The 23,152-nt window shown below is 32.5% G+C and overlaps 1 protein-coding gene and 1 long non-coding RNA gene across 2 annotated transcripts in view; one reads left to right on the top strand and one right to left on the bottom strand.

Annotated features, from left to right (window-relative positions):
- Positions 1 to 372: 372 nt before the first annotated feature.
- The window catches only part of LOC143083486 (vacuole membrane protein 1-like), a 31,635-nt gene continuing 8,855 nt past the window's right edge, over positions 373 to 23,152 (bottom strand). Inside the window, exons 5-7 of the mRNA XM_076259747.1 lie at positions 10,660 to 10,752; positions 8,806 to 8,871; positions 373 to 508 (exon numbers count right to left, since the gene is read on the bottom strand). Of these exons, the coding sequence (XP_076115862.1) occupies positions 10,705 to 10,752 (48 nt within the window). The 3' untranslated portion in view covers positions 373 to 508; positions 8,806 to 8,871; positions 10,660 to 10,704. The remainder of the gene's footprint in view (positions 509 to 8,805; positions 8,872 to 10,659; positions 10,753 to 23,152) is intronic.
- LOC143081879 (uncharacterized) lies at positions 11,540 to 22,026 on the top strand. The gene is made up of 3 exons (XR_012980133.1): positions 11,540 to 11,643; positions 13,362 to 13,544; positions 21,772 to 22,026. It is a non-coding gene; the product is annotated as an uncharacterized LOC143081879 (long non-coding RNA).

Raw genomic sequence — 23,152 nt, 5'->3', positions numbered from 1 at the left:
ACTACAAACAGACATCAGAGTGAAAACTTCCTAGAATTCAAACTGTAGGAGGAGTTAAGTGGAATAACTGTACACCCATAATGGGAAGGACATACAGAGAGACACTGACAGGGGTAAAATAATATGACGTTCAGTTGTGGCGGCATTAAAAGAATTATTTTTTTTAGAAAAAACTGTACATTTCCAATTTTCATGATGCCAAACCTTCTATTTTTATGACAGTCTATAAAAAATTTATTGATAATGATGTAATCGAAAATTGATTATTAAATTCTCCAAACGATTAAATCATTTTTATGTGAATATTTTGCTCTAAGACGTATTATTTCTTGGTGAAAAACAAACATTTCTCATTCTTATCTAAGCCTTTACCTAAAACTGTTAGCCAGGCAGTCTGGTAATATCTACCAAGTGGATTAGAAATCAAGCAACCATACCATCCAGCATTATCTTTTGTTACATTCTTTATTGTCAGTATTTCTGGGTGACTTAAATTCACCATGGATTGCTAAAAAATCAAATAAAACAGCATTAGAGGATGAGTATATAAAACATTGAAAAGCAAAATTTTCAAAAAAGTGAACTAAGACAATAAATTATAAAAAAAGTGAAAAAAGAAGAAAATATTTCAATAAACTAGACAATTAGAATCACATTATTTTCTTAAGTCACTTGAGATTTGTCATGCAGTCAGTTTTTTAAATATACACATGTATATATACTATTGTATAACACTTTTTAACAGCAAGATAAACTTATCAACATACAATAAGAAATTAAATTTAAAGAAACATTCACATCAAGATCATTCAGACACACCATATCTGTAAACATTTCATGACTCAGTGAGACATTTTTCAAGCGACATACATTTTGGTGTGAAAATCCCAATGCAACCTTCTACTTGAGGTATTAATAAGTTGAAGTTATGAAATAACTGTTTCACAAATGATATCGGATATGTTCCTTATGTTGTTACTACAATCCCCTTCCCTTTCATGAATGTGACCTACCAAATTAGACTATTTACCGGACTTGTTATTACATAAGCAACATGACGGGTGCCACATGTGGAGCAGAATCTGCTTACCATTCCGGAGCACCTGAGATGACCCCCAATTTTTGATGGGATTCGTGTTGCTTATTCTTCATTTTCCTATGTTGTGTCTGTCATGTGTTCTATTGTTTGTCTTTTTTATTTTTAGCCAGGTGCATGTTGTCAATTTATTTTAGTTGATTTATAAGTTTGACTGTTCCTCTGGTATCTTTCGTCACTCTTTTTTTGAAGTCTAGATTGACTATATAGATATAGATAGAAAAATACTGGTCTTGGCCCGTAATTCCTAAACAGTTTGGACCATCACCACCAAAAAAAAATCTGAATCTTCCTTTTGTGGTTTTAATATAACCAAAAAGTGTGTGAAGATTTATGGAATAATCATAAATAGTTTCTGAGATACGGCACAACATGTATTTTTAATAAACATGATCACTCTAAAATAAGATAAAGAATCATCACAATAAAGTAAACAGATCTTCAGATTAATATAACTTACCACTGAACCATGAAAATGAGGTCAAGTTCAGATGACACCTGCCAGTTGGACATGTACACCTTACAGTCCTTCCATACACCGAATATACTAGCCATATTGCTTGTAGTATCTGAGATATGGACTTGACCACCAAAACTTAACCTTGTTCACTGATCCATGAAATGAGGTCGAGGTCAAGTGAAAACTGTCTGACAGACATGAGGACCTTTCAAGGTACGTACATATCAAATATAGTTATCCTATTACTTATAATAAGAGAGAATTCAACATTACAAAAAATCTGAACTTTTTTTTCAAGTGGTCACTGAACCATGAAAATGAGGTCAAGGACATTGGACATGTGACTGACAGAAACTTCGTAACATGAGGCATCTATATACAAAGTATGAAGCATCCAGGTCTTCCACCTTCTAAAATATAAAGCTTTTAAGAAGTTAGCTAACACCGCTGCCGCCGGATCACTATCCCTATGTCGAGCTTTCTGCAACAAAAGTTGCAGGCTCGACAATTAGCATCCACAGATTTTATCAAAACATTATATGATTAGGCGTTGTTAATTAAAGTCTATTTTTGCTAATGAGAGTAATATTAACATGTGGGGATAAATTGAGTTATTTTGTGTTTTAGTATAAATATCGTTGCAAAATTTTGGAAGAGCAGTCACCCTTCGGAAACCCAAACTTGCACTGCTAAAGTCTATTATACTGGACCTGTAGGACTGACGATCAGTCTTCCAGTTGACTTTGTAGTGTTTGGACAAAAATGTATTTTTTGACTCCCCTTTTATTTTTGAGAATATTTTAAGATAGCAGTCAGTGTTCTGGAAGCGTAACCTCACACTACTCGTCATGCTCATGTCATTATACTAGACCTAAAAGATTGTTTTACCAGTCTACTAGTTGACTGTGCAGTGTTGAGACAAAATTTATCTCTGAATCATAATTTAATTTTAGAAAATACTTTTAAGACTTTTATATTTTGATTTTGAGATTAAGTTCATTTTATGATTTAGTAAATTTGGCATTTATTTTATATTTTACATTGTAAGGAGAAAATAGTTTTACTTTGGATTTTTTATTTTGAATTGATACTATGTACTTTAATTGGATTATTATTATTATTTGGAATAATCAATTGTTTAATAATTGATTTATTATCATCATACGTCTAAATTATTATAGTAACTAGATATCATTGAGATGGGAGCCATCTCTGTGGGCCCCGCTGTGAATAATGTGCATTAAAAAATTGTATCTTTACCATAGGACATGGGTTTGTCAACTGAAATCAAAGTTTTTGACCTTGACCTTTGACCTATGAAGTTGTAAATAAATTATGACACACCCTTTGGTGTTGGTTTATAAACATGTCAAGTATAAACTTTGAAATGATAAAGGTTCTCAAGATATAGAGCGGACACGATCTTTACCATAGGACATGGGGTTGTCAACTGAAACCAAAGTTTTTGACCTTGAACTATGCCCTAGGCAGTCGTTCATAAATTATGACACGCCCTCTGGTGTTGGTTCATATACATGTCAAGTATAAACTTTGAAATCATAACGGTTCTCAAGATATAGAGTGGACACGATCTTCACCACAGGACACAGGGTTGTCAACTGAAACCTTAATGGTTCTCTAGATATGGAGCAGACACAAAGTGTTACGGACGGACGGACGGACGGACAGACGGACGGACTGACGGACAGACTGATCACTATAGGGGACCGCCTTTGGCGGGACCCTAATTAAAGTATGAAAACCTAGTGATTTTTAGCCTTATGTTACAGTTCTATGTAATATAGGCATTTTCTAGTAATATTACTGTTTTATGTAATATGGAGACTATATTACACATTTCAGTAATATAACAATATTACAGGTTTTAGTAATATAAGAATTATATTACTATTTTTTGTAATATTACTTTTACTTGTAATATTATATAAAAAAGTAATATTACAGTTTTCAGTAATTGCCTGGACTGTGATAACAGCAAAATAAAATTTCATGTAGACAAGAAAAGATACCAAAGAAGACATCATAAGTCTTAGCTTGTGTCTCATTCCCTTTGATGATTACAAATAAAATATGTTTATATTAAGGGGGCTCTCCAGTATAAATCTTTTTTTTCTTTCTAATATATGATTTCTTTATATTTTTCTATAAACATGATAAATGAACTTTATCATATACTTAATAGAACAAGAGGCTCTCAAGAGCCTGAATCGCTCACCTGGTAAACAATGCCTTATTGAACATATTGAACCATGCCAGGCAAACATGTACAGCTAACAATTCTTCAATATTAGAAATACAAGTTCTACCATGTTTACACGTTTCCTTCTAATATAATATGCATACAAGAAGAGCGGCAGGACGTTATTTTTATTACATTATAGTTACAATAAAAGAATTTTAACAATAAAATTGTTATTGTTACATTATTAAATTGTTATTCTTTCGAATTTCTTCATTCATGATTTGGATTTATTCCACTGCTGAGAAGGGGCAAGGGGCTCCAATAACAGCAAAACAGTTAAATGATTTCATTAATAACAGTTAGGCATGGACCATTTAACTTGTAGGGGGACATGGTTTTTTTTCTGGTCAGAATATTTTCTATTTTTTGGAAGCAGCACAACAAATTATTTTTTTTGCAAATTGCAAATTGAAAATTTCAGGACAGGTAGACCTTGACCTAATAAATATTTTAACTTCTAGTCTTATTTGCTCTAAATGCTGGAGTTTTTTAGATATAAGCCAAAAACTGCATTTTACCCTGTGTTCTATTTTTAGCCATGACGGCCATGTTTTTAGACAAAATAGAAAATAAAACACAAACTTTATTTTATACACCCTACTGATCATTCAGTTGAAGTTTGGTTGAATTTGGTTGAGTAGTTTTAGAGGAGAAGATTTTTTAAAGTTAGCAAATATGATGAACAAATTGTGAAAAAATTGTCATTAAAGGACAATAACCCCTTAAGGGGTCAATTGACAATTTTGGTCATATTTAACTTATTTGTAGATCTTACTTTGCTTATCATTTTTGCTGTTTACAGTTTATCTTTATCTATAATGATATTTAAGATAATGACCAAAAACTGCAAAATTTCCTTAAAATTACCAATTAAGTGGCAGCAACCCAACAATGGTTTGATTGATTCGTCTGAAAATTTCAGGGCTGATAGATCTTGACCTAATGAACATTTTTACCCCACGTCAGATTTGCTCTAAATGCTTTCGTTTTTGAGATATAAGCCAAAAACTGCATTTGACCCCTATGTTCTATTTAAAGTAAGGGCGGCCATGTTTTTTGACGGATCAAAAATCGAAGCACACACTTTGTGCAGGATAATCTAAGGAACTATCATGCTAAGTTTCATCCAAATCCATTCAGTAGTTTCAGAGGAGAAGATGTTTGAAAAATTGTTAACGACGACAGACGACGACGGACGCCAAGTGATGAGAAAAGCTCACATGGCCTTTTAGGCCAGGTGAGCTAAAAATGAAATAAAAAAATTGGGTCACCGTTCATTTACGCTAACAATCTGCCTCTGAAAGAAGCATAATTTTTTGTTAATGTCCTTATTTACTGTTGAACTAATAGGAGAAAAAGAGGTAATATCGAAATAAAAAAAGAACTAAATTACAGAAATTGCTTAAATTTTACAAGTATTTAGTTTATGTACAGCTTTTTGAAAAGAATAATAAAAAATATAGGTCATCGATGATTTAAAAAAGATATTTCAACTTTAATGCCAAAAAAATGTATTTTTGCATCAAAGGGAGATAATTTGGAGCTTTTTCAATGCTATAAACATATTAAAAGTCACCTGGGGGCAAACAAAATTGATTTTTTTAGTTGATTTTTGTACCATATCATAAAGCAATAACTAATAGTGTGATGAATAAAATTTGTAATGAAAAAATTCGTAAGGGTTCCGCGGAACCCAGTGTCTCACCTACTTTTGCTGTAAATCGCAGGCTGAACAAAAAAAAGGAAAACAAGAGGCTGTCACAACGACAGCAAACCGGATTTATTAACATTTATTTGTGTCTTAGCAATATCACAAGAACCATTACTGATGAATGGTGAAAGGGAAAATCGTCAATATCAAATTTGACCTCCATTTTGTCATCAGTATCAACATATTAAAATTAGAAAAGTTTAGATTGAATGGTTCATGAGTAAATGCAATAAAGTGAATGGAAACGCCATTTTACGATCTTTCAAGAACCATAACTCCTGAACGGTAAAAGTCAAAATCGTCATTATTGAACATGTTGAACTTGACCTCTATTTTGTCATCAGTAACAACATATAAAAATTTCAAAAGCTTTGGTTGAATGGTTCATGAGAAAATGCACGGACATGACTGGAAACACCATTTTTCAATCTTTCAAGAACCATAACTCCTGAACGGTAAAAGTCAAAATCGTCATTTTGAACTTGACCTCCATTTTGTCATCAGTAACAACATATTAAAATTTGGGAAGCTTTGGTAGAACAGTTCATGTGTAAATACACGGACACGACTGGAAACTCCATTTTTCAGTCTTTCAAGAACCATAACTCCTGAACGGTAAAAGTCAAAATCGTCATTATTGAACTTGACCTCTATTTTGTCATCAGTAACAACATATTAAAATCTGGGAAGCTTTGGTAGAACAGTTCATGTGTAAATGCACAGACACGACTGGAAAAACCATTTTTCAATCTTTCAAGAACCATAACTCCTGAACGGTAAAAGTCAAAATCGCCATTATTAAACTTGACCTCCATTTAGTTGTCAGTAACAACATATTAAAATTAGAAAAGCTTAGATTGAATGGTTCATGAGTAAATGCAATAAAGTGAATGGAAACGCCATTTTACGATCTTTCAAGAACCATAACTCCTGAACGGTAAAAGTCAAAATCGTCATTATTGAACATGTTGAACTTGATCTCTATTTTGTCATCAGTAACAACATATAAAAATTTCAAAAGCTTTGGTTGAATGGTTCATGAGAAAATGCACAGACATGACTGGAAACACCATTTTTCAATCTTTCAAGAACCATAACTCCTGAACGGTAAAAGTCAAAATCGTCATTTTGAACTTGACCTCCATTTTGTCATCAGTAACAACATATTAAAATTTGGGAAGCTTTGGTAGAACAGTTCACGTGTAAATACACGGACACCACTGGAAACTGCATTTTTCAGTCTTTCAAGAACCATAACTCCTGAACGGTAAAAGTCAAAATCGTCATTATTGAACTTGACCTCCATTTTGTCATCAGTAACAACATATTAAAATTTGGGAAGCTTTGGTAGAACAGTTCATGCGTAAATGCACGGACACGACTGGAAAAACCATTTTTCAATCTTTCAAGAACCATAACTCCTGAACGGTAAAAGTCAAAATCGCCATTATTGAACTTGACCTTCATTTAGTTGTCAGTAACAACATATTAAAATTTTAAAAGCTTTGGTTGAACGGTTCATGAGTTAATGCACGGACAACATTTGATTGACGCCCGAAAAATACCGAAAAAATGAATTTAATTTTTTACAAAATTAAGTTCTGGATACTATCTTATGATCATAAACAAGCTTCTGTCCAAGTTTGGTACAAACCCAGGATAGTTTAAGAAAGTTAAAGTTAAAAAACTACCTTGATCAAAAACTTTAACCTGAACTTTGCTCTATCATTTTCTATGTTCAGTGGACCATGAAACTTGGGTCAAAACTATAATTTGGCATTAAAATTAGAAAGATCATATCATGGGGAACATGTGTACTAAGCTGAATGGACTTCAAATTCTTCAAAAACTACCTTAACCAAAAACTTAAACCTGAAGCGAACGGACACACAGATGGACGAACTAACGAACGAACGAACGGAGGCACAGACCAGAAAACATAATGCCTCTCTACTATCGTAGGTGGGGCAATCGTAGGTGGGGCATAAAAATGAAATCACATTTAAACTTTTTTTTTACACCAGAAATCAGGGACGTTCTCTGAAAGCAGGAAATATATTTCCTGACTTGTGCTCAACCTGTTCAGACGTCTCAGACTATTTTTACTTAAAAGATTTTATCCTTTAAACAGGAACAGAGGTTAAAGACAAATCCAATCAAGGTGCACTCAGTGGGTTGAAAGATGCTTCAGATTTAAGATTACCCTTGCACACAACACAAATCATGTGGCAAGGCATTATGTTTGTTTTCCTTGATTCCAAATCATATAGAAGCTTCAAAGCAAAAAAGCTTTGATTTAAAACGTTTGATGACTGCAGCATCAGAAAGGTATAAAAAAAAAACCAACGCATCGGAAAGATATCACTAAAAACCAACATAGAAAAAAAAAATTTGGACAAGAATGGCCAATAAAAATTTTCGTGTTGCAGTGATTTTACAGGGTTAGTCGTGGAAAGGGAAACAAACAATAATTAATTTTTGGCCTACATAGCTAGTTGACACGCAATGAATGTTGTGTTAGAACTTAAAAAAATTAAATTGGACATTTACCTGCTATGGTCCAATATACAAAATCTAAATACATGATTTGATTCAGCATATTTTAAAAAGAACCCCAACAATTCAATTTTTGATGAAATCAAAGAAAGTTCAATTTTGGAACCTCTAGAACTCAATGTGGACCAATTTGATAAAGGGGCCCAGGCATCACAAATCTAAATAAACGATTAGAATCGGCATATCAAAGAACCCCAATAATTCAATTTTTGATGAAATCAAACAAAGTTTAATTTTGGACCCTTTTGGCCCCTCATTCCTAAACTGTTGGAACCAAAACTCTAAAAATCAATCCCAATCTTCCTTTTGTGGTCATAGATTTCTATTTACTTATACATACTAAAGTTATTATCCCGAAATCATTGGTCTTGAATGACGCTCAACAAGGCAGATGACAACAACGTATAACAAATATCAACTAAATTTTTTTTAATTATTTTTGCGGTTGTATCAAACGGACATATAAACCCATAACGTTAAAAGTGAATGTACCCAAATTCATGCTTCATTAAAAATTTGTGTGAATAAGCATTGTGTATACATTTTTTATATTATTTGGTTGATGCAAACTTCAGTTAGAGAATGGAAACAGAAAATTCAGCATTGTTTCCATAATTGTAAAGAAATATTTAACTTAAATGGAAATTAAGACCTCATTTAGCACAAAATTAAAAATAAAAGGTTGAAAAATAAAAGGCAAAGCTACAATATTTACAAACCTTTCGGCTCACTAATGCCATGAATTGATAGCCATACCACAGTGGTAACATCCTGTGTTATCTGATCTAGAAAAGAAAAAAAATACAAAAATAAATATGTAGTAAATATATATACTGTCTTAAGTGTTGAGGTACAATATCCAATAAAGAAAAATAAATTTAACATTAAGCATGTTAAGACGAAGTTGCAAGTGTTGAATTAATATTTCTGAATGCAGTTGTTTGCCAGCCCAGAATTGCATCAATTGAGGGCAGTATGTTTATTATACTAAGTGCTTGCAGAAATTAATCCTAACTACATAAGCCAAGGTTGTTTATAATTATTTGGATTTTAAATAGCATGAAACATAACCAGTGCTTAACAATTGTAAAGTATTGTGTAACTTATATTCAGAACTGTTAACGTTGGATTATGTTGCTTGATGAATTTGGTGATTAGATTTTGTCAGTTGTCATGGTTGTTGTAGGATTTTTCTTGGATTTCAGTATTTCTGTTATTCTACTTTTTTTGTTATGTATAACAGCACTTACAAACAGATTTTAATCATTTTAATTAGCCAAACATCATGTAGTCGCCAGAAATATGGTCATTGTATCGAAGCACATGTGAATGGTTCCAGTATGAAAAGAAGATAATTACACTTTTGCGAGATATGAACAAAGAAATGTTTAGCAACATTTTGAAAGCATATATTTCATGCTATTTTCATTGCATGAAGTTTTAGAAGAACAATAATGTATACAAAATCATACATGTACATGTATTATTGGGGAAAAAAATTAAAAGCAAAGGAAGGGTGCTTTGGCTGTTGTCTTTCATCCTAAGGTCATGGTCAAATGGTGAGTACCCTGATTTAACATAAGTGAATTTCTTTGTTAGTGTGAGTAACCCTGCAAAGACGCCATTGGCATTGCAACAATTAATAAAAGTATATTTCAGGTGTAAGTAGGATGACAAAAGTATCTCTTATATTTGGAACTTGTAGCTTAACAGTGGAAAAGGTGTTTTCTAGAATTGATGCCACAGTAAACCAATCTTATTTCTCGGATTTAAACAAATGAGTAAAGGTTCTGTGCTACAAGAAAAAAAAGTATCATAAGTATAATGTGTACATACATTTTGAAGTTATTTTGCATTTTTAACAAAAAATATTTACATGGTAATAATGAGAAGTTCTGTTAATATTCACATGCAAATTTCAAAAACGCACACATGACATAGAGGGAATAAAAAGCCATATCTAGTTGTTACAATGGTCAACAAATATGGTCATAATTTAACTTAGGACTCAATAAAAACCAACGCATCCCAGCTGGAGAAAACTCTGCAAATTTTGTTTGTTTTTGGATTTGCAAATTTTAAATTCTTCTTCTTGTCTTTATCATGTTTATGTGTTTACAGATTTTTTTACATCATTTATTAATCTCCCACATTCATGACATTTGAATCAAATGATTGATGATTTGAAACAATCACATGGTCACAGTGTGCCCACATATAACGCATCCAAAGACGATTGTGTAAGATTTATTTTAATTCATTCAGAAGTTATATTATAACTTGCTTATTTATAAAAATCTGACATTTTTTTTTTTAATATTGCAATGTATTGTAATGAAAGAAAAAACAGTGTATCGTAATTTTCTGTCGATAAACACATCTACATATTTTGTTCTTGTTATCTACAGAGTTTTATAAAATTCTGTTGAGTGGTTTCAGAGGAGTTGGGATGACTAGAACAGGACTGATGGACAAAGTCAAAAACATTATACCCTACAGAACTTTGATCCATGGGTTATAATTAATGTACATGAAATAAAAATCTCAGACATAAGAGATTTTATTTTACTTACACACAATTTTCCATTAGGATCCCCCATGATGCAAACTGTCACATGTCAGTTCTTACCATGCTGACCAAACCAATCACTCTGTTTTTCTCGATACTGTAACAAAAAAGAAAGATACATGTATAACAAAGGTATATGTTCCATACTCCAAGGTATATCTAAAAGTAAATGTCCATAAAAACTGTCAATACAAAATCCCACTATCATATCACTATTAGGTAAAAATACCATTTTTTTTTTAATCATTGTTAATGTTCCATTTTCTGTTCATCGTTCCAGAGTTTTATTTTTTTTACACTATCTACATGTATAGTATATAAATACAAATGGTGTTGTGATGTAAACAAATGACACCATAATGACATTTATGTGGTGAAAACAGATACTTTTGCAGTATCAGTAGGACAACCGGAAGCGCCTGAGTAAGGATTTCGGCGCTCAGTGATACGGTTCACTAGACGACGTTGTCAACACGTAATGGCGGCCATTATTTGACGTCGGATTTTGCATTCCTCGTTGAAAGTTGCATTTATGACATTCTTGGATGCTTTAAATGTGTGCCACACAACATAAAAGATAAAGCTTTATTCCAGATATTGCAGGTAATTATTTTCAAAGAAGTCGTATCCCAAGAAATGATTTAAACGGCAAAAATAAAGTGTAAAATAATATGAAACATGAATATTGAAATCCAAGTTTTCATCATTTCCTTTTCATGTAATGAATGATGAATTTACTATTTATCACTTTTACTATTTTATTACATTCAGATTTCGGTCTGGGGTATCCGCACTTGTCTCCGGAAATATTATACCCACTGTCAACATCCGTTTCAAACTGGACAGACAAAATTAAAAAAGTGTTCTTCACGATCTCCCTCGAAATAATTTACGCTATCACTTTGTGAACAATGTAAACATGAAACTGCAAATACGGACCAAAACGAATCAAATTTGAAAGCGTGGATGATCATGTTTCATGCCGACTGTAAGTTCTCTAAAAAAAGGGGGTGGGGTGGGTGGGTACTCCATGAATTTTGCTGCACGTCAAAGACGTCCATGTACTTAATCATTAGAATGTAAGACATATTCACTTTAACTGTTGGCTACTTTACATCTGGTCTTATATAAATAAATTCCCATTTTATCTGGGAACAATTAATTTTATCTTCATTATAAACTAACTATCTAACTAATTTTATTCAGGATAAAATCCAGTACAAAACAGCAAAAGGATCATCGCTGAAACACATGAACACATATAAAAACATATATACAAAACAAAACAACAATAAAACATAACAGCCAACACTTTTGACACTTATAACAACATGAACAAGCAAGAGACAAAACTCATTCAGTGGCAGATCCAGAAATTTTCATAAGTGGGGGCCCACTGACTGACCTAAGAAGGGGCCCACTCCAGTCACACTTCAATGATTCCCTATATAAGCAACCAAATTTTTTCCCAAAAAGGGGGGGCCCGGGCCCCCTGGGCCCCCCTCTAAATCCGCCTCTGTCATTATATGTTTATGTGTTAAGAATCAGAATGTATTGTGTATTGTTGTCATTATTGCCCGTCAGGGGCCCTTAAATGGAAAATAAAGAACTTTGAACTTTTATATGTCCCTGATTTCATTTATATTTGTTATATGATACATGTACACTCAAGTTTAATATTTTATCTATAAAAATTAAATCTTTTATGAACACAAATTGATACAATACAAAGGGAAAGGGATTAAAGACACTTGTTTCTGACAATGGGTGTTCACTATCCATACTCTTCTTTCCCATATATAAAAAAATAAACCAGATACATGATGTATCCCCATTGTAATTAACCAATCACCCGTCACCCATTTGAAAGCTTACACAGTGACATACAATTTACATGTCAGACCAGAAACTAACAAATTTCAGTGGCAAAACCAGAACTTTTCATAAAAGGGGGAGTGGGGGGGGGGCTCCAGTCATGCTTCAGTCCCTATATAATCAACGAAATTTTTTCAAACAAGGTCTCAATAGTCATGACAGTGGTGGTTCCAGGATTTAAATTGAGAAAAACTGGGTTGTGAGTGCCCCCAAAATGTATATAATTTTAGCTTGTATTGTACATGTTATGATATTTATGTACACTATAATATAATTGAATATAAAAATGTTAACCAAAGGATTGTTAACACATAAATCTACTCCATGTTATGATATTAAACATTGTTATCTATTAACATGTTTAACACCGCCACATTATTTATGTATATGCCTGTCCCAAGTCAGGAGCCTGTAATTCAGTGGTTGTCGTTTGTTTATGTGTTACATATTTGTTCTTCTTTCATTTTTTTACATAAATAAGGCCGTTAGTTTTCTCGTCATTTTGGTCTTTTGTGGATAGTTGTCTCATTGGCAATCATACCACATCTTCTTTTTTATATTATACATAAACAATAATTTTTCAAGACTTGGAAATATTTTCTTTGCCCATTAATATTATTGCCTTTAACTTTTATGTATTGAGCAAAATGCTTGAGGCATAATTATTTATAATACTTAGTAAAAACATGTTTTTTCTTGGTAATTCATATGGCAAATTTGTATTAATGTGTTGATAATAACAATGCAAAGTTTAATTTTGCTTTGAATAATTTAGTATATAATTTATTTAGTAATTGTATGTACATTTGCTTTATTATATTATATTTACAGGAAGGAGAAAGATGTTCACTTTGAATCAAAAATTCAATACATAGGACTTTTATATATCAACATAAAACACTTGTACATACAACAAGAAAACAGTTATCAAATGGAATGTCAACCACCAGTGTCCAGTAATGTTGAAAGCAAAATGATTTTGATAGAAAACAATAGGACTAGAATATATTAAGGGTACGTACATTTGTAATCCAAAAGTGTCTGTTTAGGGTAAAAACAGTCAGTTATTTACAGTGTGCTATGATTTCAATCCCACAAATATGAAACAAAAACATAATATACATGGTATGCAGACTGTTTTCATAAGGGAATAAACTGAAAATATCTACATTTAACAGTCAGACATAATTATATACTAAATTATTCTTTTTTATATATAAAAGTTGCCAATGGAATAAATTGAGGATGGAAATTATGATTAATGAGATATAATAGGTAAAAGAATCATACACAGACTTTAAGGCCGAATGGTATTCTTTTAATAGTTTAAAGATTTTATTCTGTTATCTATGCTGTATAAATGTCAAGATAGTTACATTTGGATTTAAAACCTAATTTCAAGAATGAAGGGTACCATAATTTAAATTTAATTTATGATGAAAAAAACAATATAAGGGAATTAACTCTTACATGATGTGCATCATATCCATGCAAATGAAGCGTTTTAATAAACCTGACCATTTTTATACGACCGGTCGTATATATTGGTATCACGTTGGCATTGTCGTCGTCCGAAATACTTTTAGTTTCGCACTTTAACTTTAGTAAAGTGAATAGAAATCTATGAAATTTTAACACAAGGTTTATGACCACAAAAGGAAGGTTGGGATTGATTTTGGAAGTTTTGGTCCCAACATTTTAGGAATTAGGAACCAAAAAGGGCCAAAATAGCATTTTCTTGGTTTTCGCACTATAACTTTAGTTTAAGTAAATATAAATCTATGAAATTTTGACACAAGGTTTATGACCACAAAAGAAAGGTTGGGATTGATTTCGACAGTTTTGGTTTCAACAGTTTAGGAATTAGGGGCCAAAAAAGGGCCCAAATAAGCATTATTCTTGGTTTTCGCAAAATAACTTTAGTATAAGTCAATAGAAATCTATGAAATTTTAACACAAGGTTTATGACCATAAAAGGAAGGTTAGGATTGATTTTGGAAGTTGAGGTCCGAACAGTTTAGGAATTAGGGGTCAAAAAGGGGCCCAAGTAAGCATTTTTCTAGGTTTTCGCACCATCACTTTAGTATAAGTCAATAGAAAATAGAAATCTATGAAATTTAAACACAAGGTTTTTGACCATAAAAGGAAGGTTGGGATTGATTTTGGGAGTTGAGGTCCGAACAGTTTAGGAATTAGGGGCCAAAAAGGGGCCCAAATAAGCGTTTTTCTTGGTTTTTGCACAATAACTTAATTTAGTATAAGTAAATAGAAATCAATGAAATTTAAACACAAGGTTTATGACCACAAAAGGAAGGTTAAGATTGATTACGAAAGTTTTTGTCCAAACAGTTTAGGAATAAGGGGCCCAAAGGGTCCAAAATTAAACTTTGTTCGATTTGAACAAAAATTGAATCCTTGGCCAAGTTGGGGTTCTCTGATATGCTGAATCTAAAAAAATACTTAGATTTTTGATTATGGGCCCAGTTTTCAAGTTGGTCCAAATCGGGGTCCAAAATTAAACTTTGTTTGATTTCATCAAAAATTGAATAATTGGGGTTCTTCGATATTGTAATGCCGACATTCCCCCCTTTTTATAGTAAACCTATGTCTGTATAGTTTCTCGAAATTATTGAGGATAAACGATAGATGTTAGTGAGATGTCTAATGTTACAAGTAGTGCAAGACTTGTCATTTGTTATTTTGGCTGTTGTTTTCATGATACGACATATTTGTGTATGTTAGTTTGTAAATAAGTTTTAGTTTACGTACTGATTCCGTATTTTCGCGGTAGTTACCTTATTATACTATAAACTCAAATAAAACTGTTCTAATGATCTACTTATAAATTTAAAGTCGAAACCCATCTTTATTGATGAAGATCAATCATTGTTTACAAACAGTATCAACATTACGGGAGTTTCCCTAATATGATCCATGGTTGCCGATTGGTAAACAATATGTAACAAGCTCTGTCATTGGTCCGTCGAAAGTATAAATACCAAAACAACAACAGAAACGACGGAGTGGTTGGTTGACAAGAATGGGTAGTGACAAACTTTAATAAATGCTGGAATATGTAGCTAATTGATCGTTACCTTTGTTTTAATTTAAGGTTGTCGGTGCTGGTGCAAACTTTAGGTGCCAAATCGGGAGCAAATCCTTGGTGCAAATATTTATTGGTGCAAACTTTAGGTGCCAAATGGGAGCAAATCCTTGGTGCAAATATTTATTGGTGCAATTGATGGTTTAGGTGTAATTCCTGGGTGTAAATATATTGCTTGGAGCAAATAATGTTTTAGGTGAAAATCCTTGGTGTAAATATTGCTTGGTGCAAATAAATATATAGTTTTGTGCAACTTGTTTTGTTAGGTGAAATTCCTAGGTGACAAACTTTAAGAAAGTCAAGTATTTAATATTTATTACGGAAGCTTTATGGTAGGAACGATTTTGGTGATTACCTATAAAGAATTGTTGATTGTTGATTGTATTTATTATGTCTTAAGGAATTGAGACTTATTATAAACTGTGGGTTAGTGAATCTGGTTGATTTACTTTAATGTGATCGAGTTTAGCGCTACACATTGGTAGTTTAATAATATTTAGATAGTGACAGAGTAAAGTCTCTGTTTAGGTTAGTTATAGATAAGACCAACCATACTAGGAACCGGACTAGGCCAGGAACAGAGCTGTACCACTACCAGTCCAGCATTTTTATAAATAATAATAAAGCATCTAAACTGTTCTATTTCATGTATTTTATTTCACGAATATTTAGTAAATATACAGTAATAACAAAACAAATATAAAATCAATATCGGTAGAGTGTTTTGGTCGACGGTAAACCAACTAGACGTCGACCCTAATATTTTATCCTAATATACATACACACAATAAAAAGATCCCTTTACTTTATGTTCATTGTGTTCTCTGGTGTCCGACTCTAGCACCCGAGAGGCAGTGTAACAATTGGTGGCAGCGGTGGGATAAATTTATAGAGTCAGATTAAGTTGAATATATAAGATCATAGATAGAAAATAATGGACGATTCAAACGTAGTTACGTTTGGCCCACACTTGAATGAGACACATGGTGATGCTGAAGCAACTATTCATGAAAATGAAATAGACGCTCAAGGTACTGAAATTTTTAGAAGGACAGAGAGAATGATGGCCGAAGCTAGGGCAGAAATTAGGCTTCGGATGGACAGATGTTTTTCCGACTTTTCAAGTGATATGAGTAAGATGTTTGAAAAGTTTGAAAAGCACACTGTTGACACTAGGTCTACCCCAATTTTAGGACGGGGCAATGAAAGTTCCATAAATAATAATATGGGACCCGATGTTAGACATGATAAGGATGATCAGAATAATAGTCATTTTTCTGAGGTCCGACGGTCAAAATCTGAAATTTCTTGTAAGATTAAGCCACAAATCTATGACGGCTCTGATGATTTGGAAGAGTATTTGACTCAATTTGATTTGTTGGCCGAACTTAATGTTTGGGACTCAAAAACAAAAGCACTGCTTTTGGCAAGCAGTTTATCAGGGAACGCCAGGGCAATACTTAATGAAATTACAAATGGGGAAAGACATGATTTTGACAGTTTGGTCACCTCTCTTAAGAATAGGTTTGGTTCAGTCAATAGAGCTGAAGTGTTCAGAGCAGAGTTGCAAACACGAGTACGATTTAAAAATGAAAGTCTGCCTGAATTAGCTCAGTCTATTAAGAAACTGACACGTAGAGCTTATCCTGGTACCTCTCCACTGGTTAGGGACACATTAGCTTTAGATTCTTTTATTGATGCAATACCTGAGACAGAAGTACGTCTCAGATTAAGGGAGGTTGGACCCAAATCAATAAATGAGGCAGAACATATTGCTGTCAGACTCGAAGCATTACGAGTTGCTGATATACGGAAAGGCCGAAATGTTCGCATTGTCGATATTGAAACGGTTCAAGAGCCTGATCTGAAACGGGAAATAAATGAAATCAAACAAAGTATTGAATCTTTGACGAATGAAGTACTTATTATCAAAAATCAAAATGATCAGCAATTCCGAGGAGATAATAATTATAGAGGAAATAAAAATAATTTCAATAGAAATTTTAACAATAGAGGAGCATTTCGTCGTTAGGAAAACGGACAAATGTCCAGTCAGGAGCGAGAATGATTTCTCGACACTGTGAATACTATTATTTTAATATTGTGTTGTGCCATCAAAACAGTTGTTTTGTTTTGGCTACTATATAGATGTACATGTATATATGCATTAAAAGTTCGCACGCTCGTTCTAGTTGGAGCTAGTTTATTTAAATTTTTATTGTGAAGACCGATTTGTTTTGGACAATTATTATACCGAAACAGATGTTTTATGTATAGATGTGATGTTGATTTCCTTTCACTAAGGATTGTTTAATAATTAAAGATGATGTTGTTCTTTGTCTCAAAATCAAAGGTAATGCCTCTTGCTGTAGAATCTCCGTAGCAGAGATTGTAGAAGTTCCGCTCTATAGATATATAAATGATTAATAAAAGCAAAAACTGCAGTTGCGCTAAACACTCTATTTTTATAATTTGTTTAGAACTAATGAACACGTTAAGTGAATATACTGATCTGTACTGGTCATTTCTGATGCAGAAATTAAAAACAAAATAGAAGGTCAACTGATAATTTGGTTAGAAACTCTGGTTGTAAGTAATGCTTTATACAATTGTTGAGCACACTAGCGGCATGATGCAAATATATTATTACGATCTTAGTCGGTAGCCCTATCAAGAGAATGTTCTCAAAACTAGTATTATGAGTAAAATGTAAAAAAAATAAATAATAGAAGAGTATGTAGAGTTGAGCTAGATGATAAAAGCTCAATACATGACAAGAATGTCTCAGTTAAATACTGATATGTAGATATTTTGGCTTGGCCAGTCAAATGTATACTTTGAAGGTATGATTCTTGAGAATTGATCAATAAGAATGTAGTAGACATTTGATCTGAAAATAACGAGAGGTACACAACGAGGCACCTTCCGAAAGAAAGGCTGCGTGTACATGTCATATTTTCCAGATCAGATAGTAAAGTTGTAATTGATTGCTCAATAGAGATAGACACAGGTTTGACCTAATTTATGGTCAGTGTCTATGGAGCAAAGCTTAGTAAAAGTGGGTTTGCTTAAATATCTTTACAATGTTTGCAAGCCCGAATATAAGTACATGTATAAAAGAGAGAAATAGTCTAGGCAATGTCAAATAATGTTGTCAAAAACTGGAAAAATAAATAGTAAAGAATAATAAATTGATAGAAAGAGAAATTTGCTCAATAGAGATAAACACCAGTGACCAGATTATTGGTCGATGTTTATGGAGTAAAGCTTAGTAAAAGCGGGTTTGCTTAAATATCTTTACAATATTTGCAAGCCAGAATGTATAATTTAAAGTGAAATAGGTATATGTAATACAAAATAGGGCGGTATAGGAAACTAAGAGAAAAAGAAAGTAATAATTATTTAGGGATAGATAGAAACGACAGATTTGTTCAATAGAGATAGACACATGAGTGACCTAACTTCTGGTCAGTGTTTATGGAGCAATGAATGATCAAATGGTTTTGCTGGTTAAACATTTTACAATGTTTGCAAGCCTAAGTATCAGAAGTAAAGGAAAAACCTGAAACCAGAGTGGACAAAAATCAAAGTACAAAAGTTCTTTAAGTGTAGGTTGTTGACATGAATGAGTTTATTCGTGTAATTCTTTTTGTATGTTCGTCATCTTAAGAATAATAATTTAATGAATTGGTTCTACTTTAATAAAACCTTACAAACGACTGTATTTGGGGACCAAATCCTTAAAGGTGGGGGCAATGTAATGCCGACATTCCCCCCTTTTTATAGTAAACCTATGTCTGTATAGTTTCTCGAAATTATTGAGGATAAACGATAGATGTTAGTGAGATGTCTAATGTTACAAGTAGTGCAAGACTTGTCATTTGTTATTTTGGCTGTTGTTTTCATGATACGACATATTTGTGTATGTTAGTTTGTAAATAAGTTTTAGTTTACGTACTGATTCCGTATTTTCGCGGTAGTTACCTTATTATACTATAAACTCAAATAAAACTGTTCTAATGATCTACTTATAAATTTAAAGTCGAAACCCATCTTTATTGATGAAGATCAATCATTGTTTACAAACAGTATCAACATTACGGGAGTTTCCCTAATATGATCCATGGTTGCCGATTGGTAAACAATATGTAACAAGCTCTGTCATTGGTCCGTCGAAAGTATAAATACCAAAACAACAACAGAAACGACGGAGTGGTTGGTTGACAAGAATGGGTAGTGACAAACTTTAATAAATGCTGGAATATGTAGCTAATTGATCGTTACCTTTGTTTTAATTTAAGGTTGTCGGTGCTGGTGCAAACTTTAGGTGCCAAATCGGGAGCAAATCCTTGGTGCAAATATTTATTGGTGCAAATATTTATTGGTGCAATTGATGGTTTAGGTGTAATTCCTGGGTGTAAATATATTGCTTGGAGCAAATAATGTTTTAGGTGAAAATCCTTGGTGTAAATATTGCTTGGTGCAAATAAATATATAGTTTTGTGCAACTTGTTTTGTTAGGTGAAATTCCTAGGTGACAAACTTTAAGAAAGTCAAGTATTTAATATTTATTACGGAAGCTTTATGGTAGGAACGATTTTGGTGATTACCTATAAAGAATTGTTGATTGTTGATTGTATTTATTATGTCTTAAGGAATTGAGACTTATTATAAACTGTGGGTTAGTGAATCTGGTTGATTTAATTTAATGTGATCGAGTTTAGCGCTACACATTGGTAGTTTAATAATATTTAGATAGTGACAGAGTAAAGTCTCTGTTTAGGTTAGTTATAGATAAGACCAACCATACTAGGAACCGGACTAGGCCAGGAACAGAGCTGTACCACTACCAGTCCAGCATTTTTATAAATAATAATAAAGCATCTAAACTGTTCTATTTCGTGTATTTTATTTCACGAATATTTAGTAAATATACAGTAATAACAAAACAAATATAAAATCAATATCGGTAGAGTGTTTTGGTCGACGGTAAACCAACTAGACGTCGACCCTAATATTTTATCCTAATATACATACACACAATAAAAAGATCCCTTTACTTTATGTTCATTGTGTTCTCTGGTGTCCGACTCTAGCACCCGAGAGGCAGTGTTACAATATGCCAAATCTAACTGTGCATGTAGATTCTTAATTTTTGGTCCCGTTTTCAAATTGGTCTACATTAAAGTCCAAAGGGTCCAAAATTAAACTAAGTTTGATTTTAACAAAAATTGAATTCTTGGGCTTCTTTGATATGCTGAATCTAGACATGTACTTAGTTTTTTGAGTATTGGTCAAGTTGGTCCAAATCAGGATCCAAAATTATTATATTCAGTATTGTGCAATAGCAAGAAATTTTCAATTGCACAGTATTGCGCAATAGCAAGAAATACATGTATCTAATTGCACAATATTGTGCAATAGCAAGAAATTTTCAATTGGAGTTATCTTTCTTTGTCCAGAATAATAGTTGAATCAACATAAATCATTGTTTTATACAATATACAATGTATATTCACTTTTACTACCAACTGAAAAATTAAAACAATCTTTACCATTTAGTGATTACAAGCACTTTCTTTACGTTTTAATATTTTATGATGTATTTAAATAACTACATTTAGTTATTGTTGCAAACTCCATTAGAAATTTGAATTGAGATCAGTTTTGGAAAAAGGGAAAGGGGGATGTGAAAAACAAATGGGGGGGGGGGGGAGGGGGGTCAATTTTTTTCATTTAAGATTTCATAAATAAAAAGAAAATTTCTTCAAACATTTTTTTGAGAGGATTAATATTCAACAGCATAGTGAATTGTTCAAAGGCAAAAAAAAAATTTTAAGTTCATTAGACCACATTCATGCTGTGTCAATTATTTAATCACAATCCAAATTTAGAGCTGAATGCAGTTGAATATTGTGTCAATACTTGCCCCAACCGTTCAGGGTTCAACCTCTGCAGTGGTATAAAGCTGCGCCCTGCGGAGCATCTGTTTTTTTTTTTAGATAAGAGAATGAGCAGACTGTATTGAGGTCATAGTTGACAATAACAATGAAATACAATATATTATAATTATCATTCTTCATTACTTTTTGATTGAATTAATAAACTTAATTTAATAACAAAATATTTCATTTTCAGTAGACAACACATCCTGTCAGAGGAATAATTTTACTGGAGGATAAAAATTTTGATACCTGGAATCAGCAATTTATATGAAATTTGTTATGAGAGATATATTCATGTACAGAATGGTATCCGAGGTGGTTCAAGTGATTATAAGCAGACATTTTTGTTGAACTAATGCAGGATTTAATAAATAAAAGTTTAACAGACTATGGGCTCCAAAGTTTAGTAACAAGAGGATTTTTTAAATATGTGAGACTCAACAACATTAAAAAGCGCAGAAGTGAAATGTCACCATATTTATTAATAAAAATCAGATTATTGACTCAGTTGTTTTCATGAATATTTTGTTTTTAGCAATTTCACTGTTAAATAATTAATAAGATTCCATGTTTATTTTATACTTCTGACAACCGAATATTATATCTTCCCTCTGGCCTCAAGTGTTTCCCTTTTATTGAGTAAAGAATTTTTGTTTTGTTTATTCCTATCAATTAGGGGGTGGAGACCAGTATTCAACACTGCATAACTAAATGTATATCCCATCACCAGATATGAAGCAGCCAATCATACAAAATAGGCCCCCCGTCACTAAAAGGAGAAAAGAGATGCACAACATACAAAATATTCCATAAGGCTAGCTACATTGTATCATTTGAAATTATATTTCATTTAATTTTTTTACATGTGGAATTGTTTTTGTAAGTATTTATTTATTCAATTCAAGGTAATAAATACATGCAGTTACCTTTCAGTAATATGAAAATAAGAAAGTTGGGGTCTGATCAATGCCAATAAGACAACTCTCCACCAGATATCAAATGTCTAAAAAGATTAACTTGAACAAAAAGCAGTTAGGCAGCAACCATTTGATTTTCTGGGGGGGGGGGGGGGCTATGGTTTTTTTTTCTGGACAAATTTTTTTTTTCGCCTGCGACGAAAAACAATCAAGTCGAAAACAATTTTTTTTCTTTCAATTTTAGCATTACATATAGTGGCAGCTGAGGGTGAAACAAACAATTTTTTTTTCTCAGAAACAAAAACAAATTATTTTTTTCTCTAAAAACTGGAAACAAACTTTTTTTCCAAAAAAAACCATAGCCCCCCCCCCCCCCCCCCCCCCCGAAAATCAAATTGTTGCTGCCTTAGTGAACCACATGTATAAAATACCCTGCTACATGACACAAGACAGGCTGAAAAGGAATATTCTGCATTTGTATGCAAAAGTGAACATATGTTTTAAAAGAAATAAATGCATGTGTAGCAATGGATGCAAATGAATAGTCAATCCCGACAAAATCTCCAACGTTTTGGCGTATGTGGTTTATGCCCAAAATTGTCGACCAAATTTTACATACCTCATTCAAATAATTTACATTAAAATAAAGAGGACAAC

This window comes from Mytilus galloprovincialis, chromosome 7 (genome assembly GCF_965363235.1).
Source record: "Mytilus galloprovincialis chromosome 7, xbMytGall1.hap1.1, whole genome shotgun sequence".
NCBI classification, from domain to species: Eukaryota; Metazoa; Mollusca; class Bivalvia; order Mytilida; family Mytilidae; genus Mytilus; species Mytilus galloprovincialis.
The sequence above is the reverse complement of the archived record's forward strand: the minus strand, read 5'-3'. Positions and strand labels throughout refer to the sequence as shown.